This window comes from Sarcophilus harrisii, chromosome 1 (genome assembly GCF_902635505.1).
Source record: "Sarcophilus harrisii chromosome 1, mSarHar1.11, whole genome shotgun sequence".
NCBI lineage: Eukaryota > Metazoa > Chordata > Mammalia > Dasyuromorphia > Dasyuridae > Sarcophilus > Sarcophilus harrisii.
Genome location: NC_045426.1, coordinates 273,224,691 through 273,245,145, shown reverse-complemented (window position 1 = coordinate 273,245,145; position 20,455 = coordinate 273,224,691). Strand labels below are relative to the sequence as shown.

The 20,455-nt window shown below is 32.0% G+C and overlaps 1 protein-coding gene across 1 annotated transcript in view; it reads left to right on the top strand.

Annotated features, from left to right (window-relative positions):
- Positions 1 to 20,455, top strand: part of VPS35L (VPS35 endosomal protein sorting factor like) — a 111,814-nt gene that overhangs the window by 46,124 nt on the left and 45,235 nt on the right. Inside the window, exons 18-23 of the mRNA XM_031942613.1 lie at positions 5,901 to 5,954; positions 6,901 to 6,981; positions 8,133 to 8,195; positions 14,191 to 14,276; positions 15,211 to 15,291; positions 16,984 to 17,047. Coding sequence (XP_031798473.1) covers positions 5,901 to 5,954; positions 6,901 to 6,981; positions 8,133 to 8,195; positions 14,191 to 14,276; positions 15,211 to 15,291; positions 16,984 to 17,047 — 429 coding nt within the window. The remainder of the gene's footprint in view (positions 1 to 5,900; positions 5,955 to 6,900; positions 6,982 to 8,132; positions 8,196 to 14,190; positions 14,277 to 15,210; positions 15,292 to 16,983; positions 17,048 to 20,455) is intronic.

Below are 20,455 nucleotides of genomic sequence, written 5' to 3'. Positions count from 1 at the left end.
TTTTCTTGAAAAGATGTAATTATAAAATTATTTGCACTTCTATTTTTAGAAGAAATGCAAATCTTTAATTATTCTTGAGCTTTTTATGCAGATGTCATCTGTATAGGTATTAATTTGATTTGTGTCTATGCCCATATACTCTGCCATAAAACCATGAAAGCACTAAAAAGTATAAAAAATATATGTATGATTAAAGGCTTATCTGTTTACTTTAGGTGAATGGCAGTCTGTGGATTAACCATTGGTAACTGAACATAAATTAATATATAATCTAATATATAATCTATTAATTTATATTAATAAATATAAATATTTATTAAAATATCAAGCATGCATATAATTACCAGTTATTGACATTTGTTTAACATACTTTCAGAATTCTATAATATAAAGATTTTATTAAAAATCTTTATGAGAATGAGAACTAGTACCACTGGGTTGGGTAAGAGGGTTTCTTTAAGCAACCTGGTAAGCCCCCATGGCTTGCTTTCTTGGTGTTGGACTTAGTATGATATGGACACTTGATTGGCTGAGCCTGTTGCAGATCAAAACTTCCTAGTTCATGAGACTTGCCAGTCCTGTTAGGTGGCATTATGGAGATGTGCTAATCTACCTGGTAAGGGAGAATTTTTAAGCATACTTAAGCATAAGTAATAAAGAGAGAATACAAAATAGACAATTTTGACTTTCAAAGGTTTAGAGCTTTTGCATGAAAAAAATTAATGAAGACACAGAAGACAAATAGTAGAGTGGGAAAAAATTTTGTCTCACAGGAAGTTTGACATAAAGTATAGAAGGAATTTACACAAATATTTAACACATATGAATTTCTTAATTAGTAATGGAAAGATACAACTTCCTTCTTCTTTCCCTCATTTCCCTTCGTTCTTCCCCTCTTCCCTTCCTTTTTATCCTTCATCTCTTCTTTCCTTCTTTGTCTTTTGCTTTTATATCACCTTTATTTTCTTTTTCCCTTCTCCTATTCAGAGAGCCAAACCTTATAAAAAAGAATAAAAAATTAAGGGGAAAAAGCAGTTCAGTATGTCAGTGGAGTCTGACAGTATAAATATGTTCTACACTCATATCCTCCCACTCTCCAAAGAAGATAGGAAGGTTCATTTTCTCATTTCTTTGAGGTCAAACTTGGCTAGATGTAATCACACAATATTCAAATTTGCTGATTTCTTTTGTATTTACATTGTTGTATTTTGACAAAGATACTTTATTCCAACTTTTGGACTCAGGGGTCCTTTCCATCTTTATTACAAGGTCTTTTTCAGTTCTGAATCTATGTGAAGGTTCAGTCTTGGGGGAGTCTCACCATTTGCCAAAAAAGTTAGGTTCTTTTTCTTGCACACTTTGTATCTTTTCAATTCCACAATGGCACCCTAAGGAAAATTATTCAAACCTTAGGTTTTGGCTCATGTCTAGGGACTCTCCAAAATAAGGAGTAGAAAGGTACTTAATGTATAATGTAGATCAGGTACAAGACAGCTATTTAATCTCTTGTACACAAAAGAAATGCTTAATGAACTTAAGACTCACAGTACACATTGACATAAAAATTTAAATAAGCAGCAGCAATAATATATCTACTATTATACTTTGCAGGAGTTTGATATTTAAAATATTAAGATATGATACTGTTTATAGGACTAATAAATAATCATTTTACATTTTATCTCAGCTCTGGCACTGTTCAAACATTTTTCTCCAGGTCCATGTTTTCTGGTGAGCCAGACCAGGATTTGGGCTTGTCCTTGGTTATCTTCTCCTTCAAGAAATACTATAGTAAGTGTAGGAGGTATCTCTGATAGTGTATCTAGTATCAGATGAAGATCTTAGGAACTCTGACCTCTCAGATTTACAAGAGTGCCTCTGAGGGTAGAAATGTCCATATCGGGATTGCTGTGTGGTTACATATACCCAAGGAAGGAAACACATCACAGAAAAAACAATCAGAGGTGTGGAACAGTTGTCATCCTACGAGGGTGGAAAAGGCTACCCCTTACTCTCATAGGAAGTCTCAAGAGTTACATGGTGCCACCCGGAGGATGAGAATGAACTCTGCTTTACAGCTGTCTCTCCTTTTTAAGTGATGTGTCTCTCTACTCTCCCTACACCAGTGCTCACTGGATGGAGAGAGGATCAGAGAACTACCACCCAAGTTTTGGCAAATGACTTTGAGAAAATATTCTCTGAGTCACTGAAAGAAATGCAAATTAATGAAAATAAAGACAAAAGCAGTGTGAGAAAGGCTATAGGTAAAGACACACATTATTGCATTCTTAGTGGAACTGTGAAATGGATCCAGTTGGTTTAGATTTAAAATTGGAATTATTCAATAAAATGACTAAATTGTCCATCCTCTTTGATCTGAAATTCCACTATTGGGATTATATCCCAAGAAAATGAGACAGAAATAGTGGTCTATTACATGCCCAAATATTTGTAGCAGTGCCCTTTGTGGTAGCAACAAAAAGGAAACAAAGTGGATGCTACTTAAAAGAAAATGACTTAAAAGATATATGGAATATTAATATGATGGAATATATTGCATGGGTAGAAATGATGAAAGTAAGGAATTGAAAGAAACTTAGGAAGATTTGTATGAACTGATACTAGTTAAAATAAATAGAACAAAGGAACAACATGGAAGTTGAATTCTGAGTAGTATAAAAATCAATAAAGTTACCTGAGAAGAGATAATGAAATATATTTCTTGTTTTAAGACAGATGGATGGGGGACATTAGATGGAGTGTTGTATATATTTTTAGATACAAACGGCATAAAATGCTTTTGCTTAATTGTCTTTTTGTTACAAGGGAGAATTAATTGTTCGGAATTGTGTGGGAAAACTATGGTGTAAACAAAAAAAATCATAAGTAAAATGAATTATTAAAGAGAGAATTAAAAAAGTTTCAACATTTTGACACATAATTTAGTACTTTCTTTATCAAACTTTAGCTATTAACAACCTTTGTGTCATTCTGGTTGCGTCTCAGGTGGAGGAAAACAACATTCATTGAATTTTACTTTTCATTTAGTCAGAAGCAGTCCTGGGATTGGTTCTGGTTCTGGTTCTGGTTCCACAGGGCTTTGGAGCAGCTGTGGTATCAAATGTCCTATATTGGCAGTTCTATTAGCCTTCTATCTCAATTAAATCTTTGAATTTTATTTCTGTTTTCCAACCTTTTAGAACAAGTCTTCAGTCACCTGCTTATCAGAAACAAGGGGTTAATTTGTCTTTTAAACATTTCCGATTATTTCCTAGAATATAATATTCTTTACTCATATTTTTTTAAATGAGATCAAAAACTATTTTTCTTTCGTGGTTCCTTTATCTTCTACTGTCACAAAAAAGGAAGAGAAAGATTTGTTGTTATATATCACATTTTCTTGTGACTGTCTTTCCAGTCATACATTTCCTCATAACCAGTCTTATTAAATTCACTTAAATCTTCCAGAAGAGAGTTGCAATTTTCAATTAATTTCTTTACTAAACTGTCAATTTTTATTTTATAGCAAAGATCCAGTGACACCTATTACTTCTTAAAGTATGAGAGTCTCTTTCTCTCACATTTTATTTTATTTTTTTTTTTATTTTTTTTTTGTAAAATGCCTTTTTATTAGGAATGACTAGAATAAACATTGTATAAATGATAAATATAAGGAATTCAGAGAACAAGGGAAGATTTATATCAATTAATACAAAATGAAAACAGCAGGACCAAGAAAAATGCACAATAATTATAATAATGCAAATTTTAAAAATTCTAAATGGACTTTGAACTAAAAGAAATGGGGAAAACCAATAAAGGTCCTGGATAAGCGATAATAAAACATATCTCTTCTCTTACAACAGAGAAGTGGACTGATAAAGAGAAAATAATGAATATGTTGTCAAGGTTTCTAGATCAGATGTATCTCTTTAATTTTTTTGTCCCAATAGCAGAGTCAAGTTAGAGATGAGAAATGATTTTAATTTAAAGAAAAAATATCAATAAAATATGTGTGTATATATACATGCTACATGGATTCAAATGGATGAAAAGGTTGACAACATGAACCTTGGATAAAAATTTGATAGTCATAGGTGGAGAAACAGAATGCTAAACAAGGAGAATAGTACCAGCAAAAGTACGAAAGCAAGAAAGCACTTAGTTGTTTAGGGAATGTCAAGAAGTCCATCTTGCTTGGATGGAACACAGAGTAAGTACATTAGAGAAAAGAGTAGAAAGTTAGAGTGGAACCAGATTATAGTAAGACGTAAATTCTTTGTTGAGTTTGGACTTTGTTCAATTGTTAATAGGGAACCATTGAAAAAAAATTTACCAGATTAATGACATAGTATTCTTCAGGAATATAAATCCAGAGACAGTGTGCAATATGCATTGGAGAAGAAAGACATTGGAGGCAGAGAGACTTAAAATGAGGGATTAAATTAGTTTCATGTTAATGAAAATAGAGAAGAGACTGATTTAAACAACATTGAAAAGGGGAAAAAATGAGAGGACTCAGTCACCAAATGGATTTATGAAGAAAGAGAATGAAGGGAATCAAAGATAATTTGTTTTTAGCCTGAAAAAATGAAGAATGATGATAAATCATGAGGAGAAGGTGAAGATTTTTAAGAATGATGTTGAGTTCAGTTTTAGACATTTTAATTTTGAAGTGTGAGTAGAACATCCAAGTGGGGATGTCCAGCAGATAATTAGAAATGGAGAGCTAGAGACAGAGGAGAAACCTAGATCTCAAAATACAAATTCAGAATCATTCCTATAAAATCAATAGTTGAGATTATGTAAATAAATGATGTCAATAAAGGAAAGTATAGATGGAAAAGAAAAGAGAACCAAAGGCAGAGCATTGGGAAATGCCCATATCTGTTGGAATGGAAGAAGTAGGACTGGTGAGAAGTAGAAATAGAGAGATCAAATAATAATAGAAAAAACATAGTACATTATCAGGGAAACCAACATAGGAAATTTTCAAAGCCTACAGTAGTGAAAATCCATTGGATAAGATAGCCATAATTTGTTGTGAACCCAATAATCACACATTATCCCTGACAACTCAAAAGAAAAGAAGGTAGATGATAGGAGCTAAGGATTAATATGGTAATCATATCAACATGAAAGAGAATTAGGAGTGTAGGCAGAAAGTAGTTTGGACTTTTCCTGAGAATACTGTCATTTACTAGCTAGATGACCATGTTCAAGTCAATCGACCTTTATTAGCCTTAATTACTTTATCTATAAGGAGAATATACTCACAGCACCTATCTCTAAAGCTTATTATATATTGCTCCTATAGGAAGAAGCCGTTTCTTTCACATTTTAAACACATCATAGAGGTATGTGGATTCCTCTATAATAACTAAGAGGAAGATTCATCCAATTCCTGAAAAGATGGACATCTATTTTATTAAGGTTTTCATTATTGAAAAGAATACATAATACACAAACAACTTAGAGTCAAAACTTGAAAAGTGATAGGTAACAAATACACTGTATTTTGTATGAGTGTATGAATGTATTTTGTATGTATGGTTAATCAAATCTCTCTATAAGTTCTTCTAAAAATAGAATTTGGCAATAGGCAACATATAGTTGGGATCACTTATAAACAAATTGGGGAAATAAGACATTCACATAAAAATAACTGGCAGCAATACGAGGCAATATGTAAGTGCTGAAATGGTAGGTTCAGAGTCATAAAGTTCATATGAGGGAAAATTTATTATAAAGTAGTGATACTAGTATTACTCTGAACTGTTTTCTGAATAGGAGGACATGAGTACACTTGCTTAGTTGGATATTGGTACTGATTGAATTCAGTGAATCTCACTGTTTTGTAGCTAGTGCTTGTTATAAAAATAATTTACATTTTCTTGTAGGACTATATTAATTGTGCTGAAGTATGGGTGGAATATACGTGCAGGCATTTCACGGTATGTCACTATTCTAAAATTTTTTGAAAAACTTTCTTTTTTCCTATTTTACCAGAGGTATTCATGCTTTTTCATAGTTACAAGAAAAAGTTAGATTAGTGCATTGTATTTATATGTAATTACATGTAATTGTTATATAACATAAGTAGTATTTTATTACAGTTCTAAACAAAAAGCATTTGTTTAGCATCTTACTATGTGCCTGTTCTAGTGAAAGGCACTGGCAAAAAGCTGAAAATATTGTCCCTTTCTTCAAGAAGCTTATATCCTACTGGGAAAAAACAACATATATGGATATATATAAATGTGAAATATTTGCAAAGAAGACATCAAGTAATTTTGGAGGGAGCCACCAGCAGCTGAAGGATCAAGCTAGATCCTTTTTTTTAATAGGGTGGCACTTGGGTTGAACCTTGAATGAAGCTAGTGAAGCTAGGTGGGGCTGGGGCAGGAAAACACACCAAATCCCAGGGATGCCCTTTACAAAGATATAGAAACAGGAGATGGAATATTGAATTGGGAGGTGAGCAAGGAGGTCAGTTTGGCCAGACCATAGAGTGTGTGAGGAGGAGTAAGGTGAAATTAATCAGGAAAGAAAGATTAGAACCCAGTTGTCAAGGGCTTTAAATGTGCTCTAGAGAAATAGGGCCTTTTTTAATATTATGCCTGAAGAGATAGGCATGACATCCATCAGAATCTTTGAAAATGGGATTAAAATTGGTTTTCTGGGAGAGCAGCTGTATTGTTTAGCTATAGATATCTTTCCAGATGATTTGTAGGAATTCCATACCATCATAGACAAGTGATATGATTTGTATTTCTTCTTTTAAATTTCATCTTCAAAGTACATTTTGAGGGAAATGAGTTATGGGTTCTTTTGTGTGCTCTTTTGTTAGCAAAATTTTCACAAATTGTTGTTCACAGTATGTAATTTCCCCCCATATAGAAACGGGAGGTCAATACTGTTTTAGCAGATGTCATCAAACACATGACTCCTGATCGGGCATTTGAAGATGCATATCCGCAGGTGACAGAATTTTCTCTTAAATTTTTTCTTATAAAACTGAGTTATCATGAAATGAATTGCTTACTATATTCAGTACTAGAAAACTTTTGTTGGTCAAAAATTAGTTTATGTAATGACATAATGGCCCAGAATTTATATCTGAGACTGATTTTGAACTCAAATGAATAATAGAAGATGGAAGCTCTAGGGAGAGGATAAGTTATGGGCTGGCCTAAATGATCTTTGAGGTGCAGCTAAGTGAGGCATTGGCTTGGAGTTGGAGACTCAACCTTCTGAGTTCAAATCTAGTCTCAGATGCTAATTATGTGACATTAGGCAAGTTACTTCACTCTGTTTGCCTCAGTTTCCTTATCTGTAAAATGACTAGAGAAGGAAAAGACAAACCACTGTTTTTGCCAAGAAAATCCCAAATAGGGTCACAAAAATTTGGACATGACTAAAATGACTGAAAAGTAACATAGATGATCTTTGAGATCATCATTTAAAGAATTCTCTTAGTATTTTTATTTCAAATACATTGTCCATTACATTGTTAAAAAGGTCAAACCTAATAACTCAAACTCTTAAGCAGCTGAACTTTCTGACACTTAACCTAGTAGAAGTGTTGTTACAGTGTTTTGTTCTGGTGCTTTTCCTTTTAAATCATGATTTAAAATGAAAATTTTTCCATTTCACCCCTAATGAATAAAAACTGATTTTCTCTTCCTCCTACTCTCTGCTCCCCAATTAAAAAAAAGTAGTTTTCCAGAGATGTTTGGGAATCAATCCATATTCATACCAGTTTTCTGCCTCCTTTTGGGTCTATAGTCTTTGACAAACAGAATTGTTATTTACAATTTTGACCCTGAGAACTATTGCAATTTCCTATAAGATGTTATTATTTTCATTGTTTATTTTACAACAGTTTTAAATGATAAAGGTTTGAAACTATGAAGAAACCAAAGTTAAAACAACTGATTCCTTGAACCACATCCTTTTATATTCAAAACTGATTTATTTCCAAATTAAAGATGTGTAATATATATGCATATATGTGTACACACATTCAGTATATATATATATATATATATATATATATATATATATATATATATATGTGTGTGTGTGTGTGTGTCTTAATATAAATAAAATGTGTACATTTTGTTTTTTAGCTTCATTCAATAATTAAGAAAGTTATCGCCTACTTTCATGATTTTTCAATTCTTTTCTCAGTGGTAAGTGAAGATTTTAGATTATTTTAGTTTGTATGTATGTATGTATATGTGTGTTTGTGCATTTATAGATGCATCTAGCAATGTCCTGAAAACTCTAGAATAATTTCTTACCTTCCAGAACAGTAGTTTAATTTTGTCTTCTGCTGCTATAATTTACTTTGGCTATAGTTGTCTAAATGAATCCTCATTATTATATTATTTGGAAGAAAGCTGCATTAATGAGATTTCTCTAATTAGCATTAACAGCAGGCAAAATGGTAAAGGAGGAAAGTTTATTTTTAGTCTCTTTCTACTTTTGTTTTATGCTTATCTTTTTCTTTCTTATGTGTCCATTTCTTCTCTGCTCAGAAACTGCTTCTTTTCTGCTCAGGATTTCACTATGATATCAGACCCAAGCTTCTATTCTTGAAGAAATGCTTCCTTAACTCCTAAATAACTTCTCCCTAAACTTCTGTTTCTTTGAGTCAACTGATCTCTGATTTTTGGTTGTTCTAGGGTATTTCCCTCACTGAAACAATTTTCCCTAATGTAAGAATTCTTTTTTTTTTTAAGTGTGAATTTTTAACTTGTTAAAAATGTCCTTTAAGGCAGGGGTACTTTGAGATTTACTTCAGAACTTTCTCTTATTACTGATAAATGTAAGCTTTCTGTCCAACCATGGTTACATTGTTGTACTATGACAGACATTTTACATGTTATTAGCAGAAATATGAGGTTAATTCTTTAAGGATATAGCCTTCAAAGTATGGTACACATCTATTACTGTTAATTAAAAAAAAATACTCCAAGGAAATTAAATTGAATAACTTCCTGAAGTGTAGCAATGAAATTCTTTTTCTTTTTGATGTCTTCCAGGACAGCAGTAAATCTGACATTCTTCTCCTTGATCTCCTGTCCAAATTGGTCACTTTATCCTGTTCTCGCTTCCAAATCTTTTTTCCACTTGAGTTTTTTTCCTGAGCTTGTTTTTCCATGTCATCTGTTATCTTGCATTATTTAGTCTACTGTATTAATTTTCTCCTGGGTTGAGTGAAAATAATTTTTTTTTTAAATTTAATAGCCTTTTATTTACAGGTTATATGCATCGGTAACTTTACAGCATTAACAATTGCCAAACCTCTTGTTCCAATTTTTCACCTCTTACCCCCCACCCCCTCCCCCAGATGGCAGGATGACCAGTAGATGTTAAATATATTAAAATATAAATTAGATACACAATAAGTATACATGACCAAACCGTTATTTTGCTGTACAAAAAGAATCAGACTCTGAAATATTGTACAATTAGCTTGTGAAGGAAATCAAAAATGCAGGTGGGCATAAATATAGGGATTGGGAATTCAATGTAATGGTTTTTAGTCATCTCCCAGAGTTCTTTCTCTGGGCGTAGCTGGTTCAGTTCATTACTGCTCCATTAGAAATGATTTAGTTGATCTCGTTGCTGAGGATGGCCAGGTCCATCAGAACTGGTCATCATATAGTATTGTTGTTGAAGTATATAATGATCTCCTGGTCCTGCTCATTGAGTGAAAATAAATTTTATAAACTTTTCTGTTTTCCACTTTTCTCATCATTTCTCCTTGAGATTTCTTAGTCTTATTTAGTTCTTTCTTTTATTCTTTTTGTCATATTTTAGGTAAGTTTTGGTTCTTAAGTGAGTTTATTATTCATCTGAACATATCTTTCAGTATGTCATGCTTTGTTTTCAGTGCAATTTTTGATGCTGTTTTGTTATTCATTTTTTCCCTGGCATTCTTTGCCTTTTTACATTGTAATCTTCTTAAAAAAAATTATCACAGATTTTCTTATTTACTTGGAAATTTTCAGTAATTTTTTTTCTTTTTGATATTTCTGTTTCATTTTTGAGGGGAACATAGGGAAGCTGGATGCCTTGTGATTTCACTCTATCTGAATGTCCCTCCCTTGTTTCCTGTTACTATTCTCTTTCTCTCAACTCAGCAAGAAATCCAATCATACAGGCTTGTAGGTTACACAACTCCACTTAAATATGACAGTTGAGAGTTTTAGAGTATCTGTATTTATGATGCTTATTAATTTTTAGTCAGTTGCACATTTTTCCCCCCAGAGGAGGGAAATAAGACTTAGATTTTAAAGGATTAGTAGATATCTAATGTTGAAGCCATGGGGGACAAGGATATGTCATCATTGTGAAAATGTAGAGCATGTCATAAAATTTAGTAGTTCAGTGAAGTTTGACTAATACAAAGGCATGGGGATAAGTAGCATTATATAAGGCTGAAATTGTAAATGGTCTTAATTCTACAAGATCTTTGGTGCTAAGCAAAAGAACTTGAACAATAATAGAGAATCCCTAATGATTTTTAAAAAGAGATTTATTTATCAAGAAGATGAATCTGTATGAAGAATTGATTAGAAATGAAGAAAGAATAAATCTTGGACTATCAGACTAGATTCACACTAAGCTTTTCATATGATCACAAAGTCATAAAGAATCTTGAGAGACTATTTAGACCAGGGGTCCTCAAACTACGGCCCATGGGCCAGATGCAATAGCTGAGGACGTTTATTCCCCTTACCCAGGGCTATGAAGTTTATATATTTAAAGGCCCACAAAACAAAGTTTTTGTTTCTACTACAGTCCGGCCCTCCAACAGTCTGAGGGACAGTGAACTGGCCCCCTATTTAAAAAGTTTGAGGACCCCTGATTTAGACCATTGTTTCTTCAATGAATTTGATTATTTAAAACTTTTGGAGGCTTGAAAATATATTGTCCAAATCAACAAATACTGGTCTGGGCCATGGGATAATCTCCTTGAAAATATTGGACCAAATTAGAGCAATTCAATTCAGGAACCACTTATTAAGTACCTACTATGTGTAAGAGATGGAGTTTACATTTCTATTGGGGCAGAAGTAATCTATGCTAAAAATTTTATACAAAATAAAAACAAAATATTTTTTTCTGGTAAGCTACACTAATAATTTCAGAGGTTAAAATGCAGCTTTTATGGGTACAGCTAAACTATACCTTGATGGCAGAGAAGGCTTTTTAAGAGGCAGAAGTGGAGGACAACTTGTATAGAAAAGTAGATTGTCTTATGTGTGAACGAGACAGTTTTCTGGAATGAAAACAAAAAGGAGAGAGATATCAAAATAATCTGGAGCCAGATTGTGAATGGTTTTAAATACTAAGTATAGGCATTTGTGTATTATCTCAGAGGCAATAGAGAGCCTTTGAAATTTTTTGAACAAAGATCTGATATGGTCAGATTTGTGTTTTAGGAAAAGCTACTTTGGTCCTTTGAAAGAAGAGAGACTAGAAGGTTATTAGTTTGGAGGATATTGTGTTTATCCAGGTAATAGGATTGAAGGACCAAATTAGGGATTCCAGGCTATGTGAGTGAAGAAATAGAGATGGTGAAAGATGTTATGGAAGTAGACTCACTATGACCTGGCAAGTGATTGAACATATGGGGAATGATGGAGAGTGAAGAGTCAAAGATAAAACTGATACTCAAATCCTGGTGAGTAGTTCTATGTTACTACTCTGATGGGGTTAGTAGTATCTGGTCAGGGCTTTTTTTTTTTTTTTAAAGAAAGGAGATATTTGAATGTGTTTGTAGGAAGGAATCAGTAGAATGGGAAAGGTTGATATTTGGGTGTATTAGAGTGGGGTAATCTGCTGGAGAAAACAGGAGAGAGTAGGATCTACAACACATGGAGAGGGATTGGTCTTGGCAAAAAGAAGGGCCACTTTCCATCAAAGACTGAGGAGAGGAGGGGAAAATGGATGATGATAATAAAAAAAGGGTGTTAATGGTGAATGATTTGGGTTTTTTTTTTTTTTTTTTAGGTAAGTACCTTAGCCTAGAGGGATGGGGAGAGGGTTCTATAAGAAACTTACAGGGGAAAAAGTGTTTTGAAATAGCCATCGCTGAGTTGAAATTAGATAACATAAATTTGTCATTGTCCCTGTCAGTGTATTTATGTGACTTATTTCTGCTCCATTGAATACAATATGAATAGAATTTGTAAAGATGCATGAAAAAGAAAAGATAATAAATTCTCTTTTATGTCTGTTAAATTTGAAATGCAATGAGATATGTATTTAGAAATATCTAACATGCAGCTGGGTTGAGTATCTAGAACCGAGGAGAGATTAGGGTTGGATATGTAGGTTTTAGAATCATCTAAATAAGGTAAATAAATCCAAGAACAGGTAGGTAGTATAGAGTGGATAGAGTGCCATGCCTGGAATCAGGAAAGCATCTTCTTTAATTAAATCTTGCCTTAGACTTATGACTTTGTGCAAGTCACTTAACATTCTTTACCTCAGTTCTTTATTTGTGAAATGAGCTGGAGAAAGAAAGGTAAACTACTCCAGCATTTTTGCCAAGAAAACCCTAAATGTGGTCATGAAAAGTTGGACATAACTGAAAAACAACTGAACCACAACAAAGTGAAGCCATGGGAGTTACATGTAATTAGCAAGATAAAGAAGATGGGCCACCACAGTGAACAGGACATGGTCTATGCTCTCACAAAGAAGATGGAGGAGAAAAAGGATGAAAGCCAAGAGAAGAGGAGGAGAGGATTGTTAGTAGTGTCAGTAGGTCTTTGTTCAAAAAGCTTCAAAGGCTCTCTATTGCCTCTGAGATAATATACAAATGCCTATATTTGGCATTTAAAACCATTCATGATCTGGCTCTAGATTATTTTGATATCTCTCTCCTTTTTGTTTTCAATCTACTTCTCTATACAAGTTGTCCTCCACTTCTGCCTCTTAAAAGCCTTCTTTGCCATCAAGGTACAGTTTAACTGTACCTTAGTGGGGAGACTAAGAAATCTAAAGACAGAAAAGGCCATTATATTTAACAATTGTAGGTATCTTATGGAAGGAGCAGTTTCATTCCTGGTTTAGAAACAGAAGGATAAGAAAGAGAAATGACTATCTGACTTTTTCTGTCAATTGTACAAGGGAAGAATGCTATAGGATATAATGCTATGGAACTAAGGAGATGGCCGAGTCGAGTGAAGATTTCTTAATGATAGAGAATGTTTCTAGGCATATCTAAAGGAGCAAGTGGATAAGGAAAGATTGAGAACAAGAGGATGAGAATGAATATGTGAAAGCTTTACAAGAAGGCTCCTGGAGAAGACTAGAATGAATGGGATCCAAGACACTAGCAGAAGGATTAGAATTGTCAAGCGACTGGAGCAACAGAGGAAGGATTGGGACATGATGTTGAAGGGTTTGCAGGTATAGAATTGGGGAAAAGAGTGGCTTCTAGTGGCTACTTTTCTCTCAGTAAAGTAGGAGGTGAGGTTGACTGCCTGGAGGGAGAAAATGGTTTGAGGAGAGAAGTCATGGAATGGCCCCTGTGGAGAGTATGCTAGAGTCAATCAAAGAATAAAAACACTGCTTTACAGCAACATTTGAGAGCCTAGTTGAGATTGAATGATATCAATTTGTAGAAGATCCAGTCAGCATAATCTGAGCTTTTTACCAAGGTGATAAATTGTACTAATAAGTATTTTTGATGTAGATAATTTCTCATTTAATACTTTAGAACAGGGATTCTTAACCTGGGGTCTGTGAACTTGTTTAAAAAAAAAAACTTTGCATAACTATATATCAATTGATTTCCTTCTGTAATCTCATATATTGTATTTTATATTTTTAAAATTATTCCTCTGAGAAAGGGTTATAGACTAATAAAAAAGTTAATGACACACAAAAAATTTGAGAACTCCTGTTTTAAAGTGAACAAATGTCATTGATAGTTAAATTTCCATATAGATTCTTTATTTGCATTGAGTAGAACATTAGGATTCTCTACAACACAGTTTAGGAAAGAGTGATTTATAGATTTTCCTTTCAGACAAGAACATCCTTGGGTCACTATAGATAGATAAGAATTAATCTTGGGTTTTTTTTTTTAATTTTCAGAGAAATATTCTTCAAATTCTTTCCAGTAATCCATATTAATTAGATGTGCTTGGTTATTTTTAGGAGAAATTCTTGCCATTTCTGGATATGTTCCAAAAAGAGAATGTCCGAGTGGAGGTTTGTAAGTGCATTATGGAAGCCTTTATTAAGTAAGTATGAAAGCATTCTTGAGTGAAATGTATTAATGAAAAAAAGTTTTTATTTTTGCATTTATTATTCTTTGCATTTACAACATATTATATATGTTCAATTATAATAAATTAATATTGTTAATAGCCTTACTATTATCAGATTGTGATAATTTTTGAATATGAAGCAAAAGGAACAATTAATAATAATAATAACATGTTTGGATAATTATTAGTTCTACAGTTCTGAGTTAACTTGTTTTTAAATCAAAAAGTGCCTCTCCTTAGTACCTTGAAAGCACCACTTACATTATGAATTTAATTCATTATTTTCTGTTAGCTCTGTATGCTTCTATAAAGGCCAGAATATTTAAGTAATTATTCTGATTATTCTATGAGCAGATTCTATTCTCAAAAATGAATGACTTTTTTTGTGGCAGAATTTACACCATTATTTGGTGCCTTATTTATGAAATAACAATTTTTTATGGTTAGGAAGGAATATGAGTACTCTAATTTACATAACTTTGCTACAATAATTTTATCTTTATTATTGATTATGTAAATCGAAATTATACATTTACTTGACAGTTAATGTTCAAAGAAAGAAAATATATTGAGGATACCCCAGAACATATTAGGCATATATTTAAAGGGCTGATTTTTAATTTATTCTTACTGTTTTCAAATTTTCAGCATGTATGAAGTAGTAAGGTTGTTACTTGAAAAAACAACTAACCTTCCCTCCCTCCCCAACAAAACAAAACAAAACAAACAAACAAGACCTTGTCATTAACTAGTACACTGATCCATTTCTGCTGCAAATTAAATAAATGTCCTTTTGTAAACAAATAAAGGGTTTTGGTTTTTTGACCTGACATTATGCTTTTTCATTGTCTTAGAACATTCCACTGTTCTCTGTAGCTTTTACCTTTTATCTTTAAATATTTTTTAGACATCAGCAAGAACCTACCAAGGATCCTGTCATCCTGAATGCTTTACTGCATGTTTGTAAGACAATGCATGACTCTGTGAAGTAAGAGCCCGTTCAGATATGTGAATCATTGATTTCTCATGTGGTGAATGTTAGATTAGATATCCCAAGAGTTCACATTAGAAAGTTATTGGTTTAAAATGCAACCCTGACTATTTTCATGTGTTATAACTTTGTTTAGTTCATTAAGATCCTCTCTGTCAAAAAGCTAACGAGGGTATTTTGTTGCTTTTGCTGATGGAAATGAAGTCAATGGATAATCTTTTGATAAATGAAAGACAGAAATGAAATAGCAGATGGTTTTTTAAGTGATTAAAAAAATAGCCTGTTATATTTCAGTGAACTGAGATGAAAAGCTTTTGAGAGTCTTCTCATAATAGCAGGTAACAGAACATTTATCCAATAATATATCATTTTAATTAAAACTCATTACCAGCTAATGATTTCAGATTCAGACAAAATATTGGAATTGTTCAAGTGAAGGACAGCTTTGTTCTGTAGGTTATCTAGATTGGAGTCTGAAAGAGCTGCTTTCATCATAGTTAGGAGGAGGAATCCTTTCAGAATTCTGTGGAAAGGGCCTACTGATCACTTCTGCCATTTTCTATTTGTTTTTTAAGTCAGTTATCACATTGTGGGTCCACTTAATGGAGGAAGGGATTTAAAGTTCTGATTCCTGAGATTCTTAAATCATAGAAATGTAATCAGTTAAAACTGATATGAGTTCAAGTAAGGAAATTGATTTGTTTATTGTCGTATGGTAAAAGTGAATTTCTTTAATCAAACCAAATCAATCAAAATTTGGTTATTTTAGAAATTGCTACATATTTATAATTTTCAGTATCTTACAAATCATAGTGTTACCATTCAGATTATTGATAGTATTCACTTGGGATAAAAATGGAAGCAGGAATTGTGTAGTGTAGTAAGATAGAGAAACATGTAATATTATTAATAGAGATCAGTAGAAATAGTGAAGCCCTTGAATTTGGATGTGAATGGATAAAAGTAAAAATGAAGCAACAAAATAACCTCATGAAAGGAGAAATTGTTTTCTCCACATTAAAAAATTCTTCCATCTCTCTTACCCCTCTTTTTGTTTTGGGGCTTAAATAAGAGTTTAGGGGCTTAAGTAAGGATTTAAATATCTTCCTTTCCCTTTGCCCTAATTTTATTTGTTTTTCCCTCAACCTTTTATATAGCTACATAAATATTTATAGATTGACCTAATATATATATATATATATATATATATATATATATATATATACACACACACATACAAATATAAATATGTATATATGCCATATAAACTTGAGGGGAAATCTGTATGTGTATATGTGTATATATAAATATTATATATAGTCAAAATAATCTATTTCTATAGACATATATAGTCAAAATTTCTCATGACTTGATTCTTTTTTATTGTATTTTTTGCTAGCTTTTACATTTTATTTAATTTTATTTTTTTTTTAGCTTTTACATTTTAAAGAATGCTTTTTGTTGTACAAAATGTATATTAAAAAGGAATACCAATAAATGTCACTTGAGAAATATGAAAGACATTTTAGCAAAATTATCTTCAGTTAAATAGAAAATAAAACTGTCTAGTTTGTGATTAAAAAGCCAACCAATTTAAAATTTTTATAGTTGTGTTTTTTAACTTTTAACATATTTACATGAGAAAATTAATTGTTTCCATTGTCAGTAATGCAAATCCATTATTTACAGCGCACTTACTCTTGAGGATGAAAAGAGAATGTTGGCAGTTTTAATTAATGGATTTATAAAAATGGTAAGTTGTGGGGAGAGTAAAAGTTTAATATATTTGAAAAGTGCATATATATATGTGTGTGTGTATATGTGTGTACATATATAATATGTATATATGTATAATATGTAAAAATGCATAATTTAACACATTTAATATGCATACACAAATGCATATATATATATATATACACACATACACATGTACATACATATACACAGAAAAAAATCATAACTTTTTCTGTTTTCTGCTGAATTTTGTTAAAAAGGAAATTTTCTCTATATTTTTGTTAGAATTATTTGAATATTCCTTAATCAGTGTAAGTATCTTACTATTATTTTGATTTATATTTTGCTAAGTTCCTACATGTACTGGACATGTCCTCTCTTTGATAAGGTAACTTTGAGGTAAGAATTAAAGTCACTACTTAAGTTGGAAAATGGTATCATGCTCAGCAGCTGGCTTGCTTATAGAAACTGAAATATGGAATTGAATATGGATAATAAGTTAGATTCATGAGCCCATATTAGAAACTGCAACAATACATTTATTATCCCTTGATTTTTAGATAACTCATTTATAATGTAATGTTTATAGTTTTGCTTTGCTTTTTCTGGAAGTCACAGAAACTAATGTAAAGAAACAAGAAGCATTCAGTGGAATTCTAACAGCCATGTTGAAGACACCAATATTAAATTTCCCTTTGGATAAAGATAAGGAGAAAGAAATGTTTGACTTTTCTGAGGAGTCAGTCTTACTGACCATGTAGTCATATATCTAAAGATGGGAAAAGGGAGAAACTTCTTTGATGAGAAGTTTCTTTTCACATATTTACTTGGTATCCACAAGCCACCGAGAATAGCAGCCCTATTAGGATTGGGAGAGTTTTAATATGATTTTTATTGGGAAAACACTTGACAAATAGCTTTAGAGGGCAGATAACATACTTTTGAAAAGACCATATCCATTATAAAATTCATTTAGTTCTCTTTTTAGTGCTTTCCTCTAGTAATCTATCTCATTTTAAAATCTTGGAAATCTCTTACAAGAGAAAAATAGATACCTCATATCCTGAGGGAAATATAAAGTCATTTTAAATTGTTGTTTAGTCATTTAGTTATATCTGAATTTTTATGACCCTGTGGATCGTACTGTCCATAGGTTTTCTTGCCAAAGGTATCTGAAGGTTTTCCATTTTTTCTGCAGTGGACTGAGGCAGATAGAGGTTAAATTACTTGCCCAGGGTGACATAGCTACTAATTGTCTGAGGTCAGATTTGAATTCAAGTTTTCCTGACTTTAAGATAGTGTTCTATCTTCTGAACCTTCTAGCTGCCCATTTTAGATTAGGGAATATTTAACTTTTTGTTATCATGAACTCTTCTGTTTTGGAGTAGGGACTCTTTAATTTTTTTTTTTTTTTCCCGTGGGTCAGCTAGAAAACCCCAAATGGGGTCATGAAGAGTCCGACACAACTGATTATTAACAAAACTTTTTTTTGTGTTATGGACCCGTTTGCCAGTCTGGTGAAACAGACCACTGCTCAGAATGTTTTAAAATTTAATATTTTATTTTTCTCCAATTAAATATAAAAACAATTTTTAACATTAATTTTTAAAAACATTTTGAATTTCAAATTCTCTCTTTGTCCTATTGTTGGGAAGGCAAGCAATTTGATATAAATTATACATGTGCAGCCATACATATTAGTTACTTTGTGAAAGAAAGCACAGACCTTACTTTGTGAAAGAAAGCACAGACCAAACAAAACAAACAAAAAAAAGTTTAAACATGTATACTTTAATTTTTATTCAGACTTCATCAATTATTTTTCTGGAGATGGCTAGTATTTTTCATTGTAAGTCCTATAGAATTATTGGATTTTTATGTTATTAAGAATATTAAGTCATTCACAGTTGATCATTGCATAATATTGCTGTCATTGTGCATGATGTCCTTCTGGTTCTCTTCATGTCACTTTGCATCAGTTTATGTAAGTCTTTCCAGGTTTTTCTGAGAGCATCTTGTTTGTCATTTCTTAAAGCACAATAGTATTCCATTACAATCACACGTCATACCCTATTCAGCTCTTTTCTAGTTGGCCATCCCCTAAATTTCCAACTCTTTGCTGCTACTAAAAGAAGTGCTATAACCATTAAATATAATATATTAATATACTTAATATGTATTTGATATATGATCTTAAATATTAACATTAAACAAAAAATCAAATCAGGGTTTTCTTTTTTGTTTTTTATCTCTTTGGGATAAAGACCTACATACTAGTAGTGATATTGTTGGGTCAGATGGTATCCATAGTTTTATAGGTCTTTAGATATAGTTCTAAATTGCTCTACAGAATGGATGAATAAGTTTACAACTCCATCAATAGGATATATTTCTCAATTTTTTCACATCCCCTTCAATATAATTATTTTTTCTTGTCATATTAGCTAATCTTATAGGTATAGAGTGGTTACTTTAATTTGTATTTCCCGAATCAATAGTGATTTTCGGAACATTTCTTCATATGCCTGTAAGATAGGTTTGATTACTTTGTCTGAAAAGTCCCTGTTCATTTCCTTTCACCATTTATCAATTGGGGAATGGTTCTTATTTTTACAGATTTAATTCAGTTTTATCTATATATTTGAGAAATGATGCCTTTATAAGAGAAACTTTCTGTAAGTTTTTTTTTTCCAGTTATAATTACTCTGTATTTCTCTCCATCCTATTTTCCCTTGTTTATTCTTCTCTCACTTTCCTTTTACCCTGTCCATCCTCAAAGGCATTTTGATTCTGAATACTATCTCCCCTTCTTTCTATTAGCCCCACTTCCCCTTCTACTTTCTTTTTGAGTAAAATAGATTTCCTTTTTGAGGCAATTTTAATGAGAATAAATTTCATGTGCTCTTTTCCAAATTAAAAATGCTTTTAAATGCATAAAATGCAAAAAATCAATTTTATTGAAACCTACTTATCAAAAAATATTTTAAAATTCATAGATCCCACATTTAGAATTCTTGTTCAAGGTAAAACATAAAAATGACAACATTTTTTCAAGTTTTATTGCCCATCACTAAGAAGAAACATGGAAAATAGGTCTATTCTAGGAGATATATCTTGTGAAATGAATAAATATGCCTTAGGACTAAATGGCTTTGAAGTTTTTCTTGTACAATGCTCATCATAGCAGTAAGTCATTTTCATCATGATTATAAGAAGCCTAGTGGGTGTGCAGAGAATTGTATTAGATTCTGATACATTGTTCTAAAGAAAAACTTAGCCTCTCAGAAGCAATTAAACTTCTAGCAACATGAATCATTCTGTCTTGGACACTGAAAAATATAGAAATTTTTATTTTAGGCTTTTCCTTTTGTCAAGAATTTGTCCATCTTTTCCAATTTCCCTATTTCTGTCAGAAGCACCATTA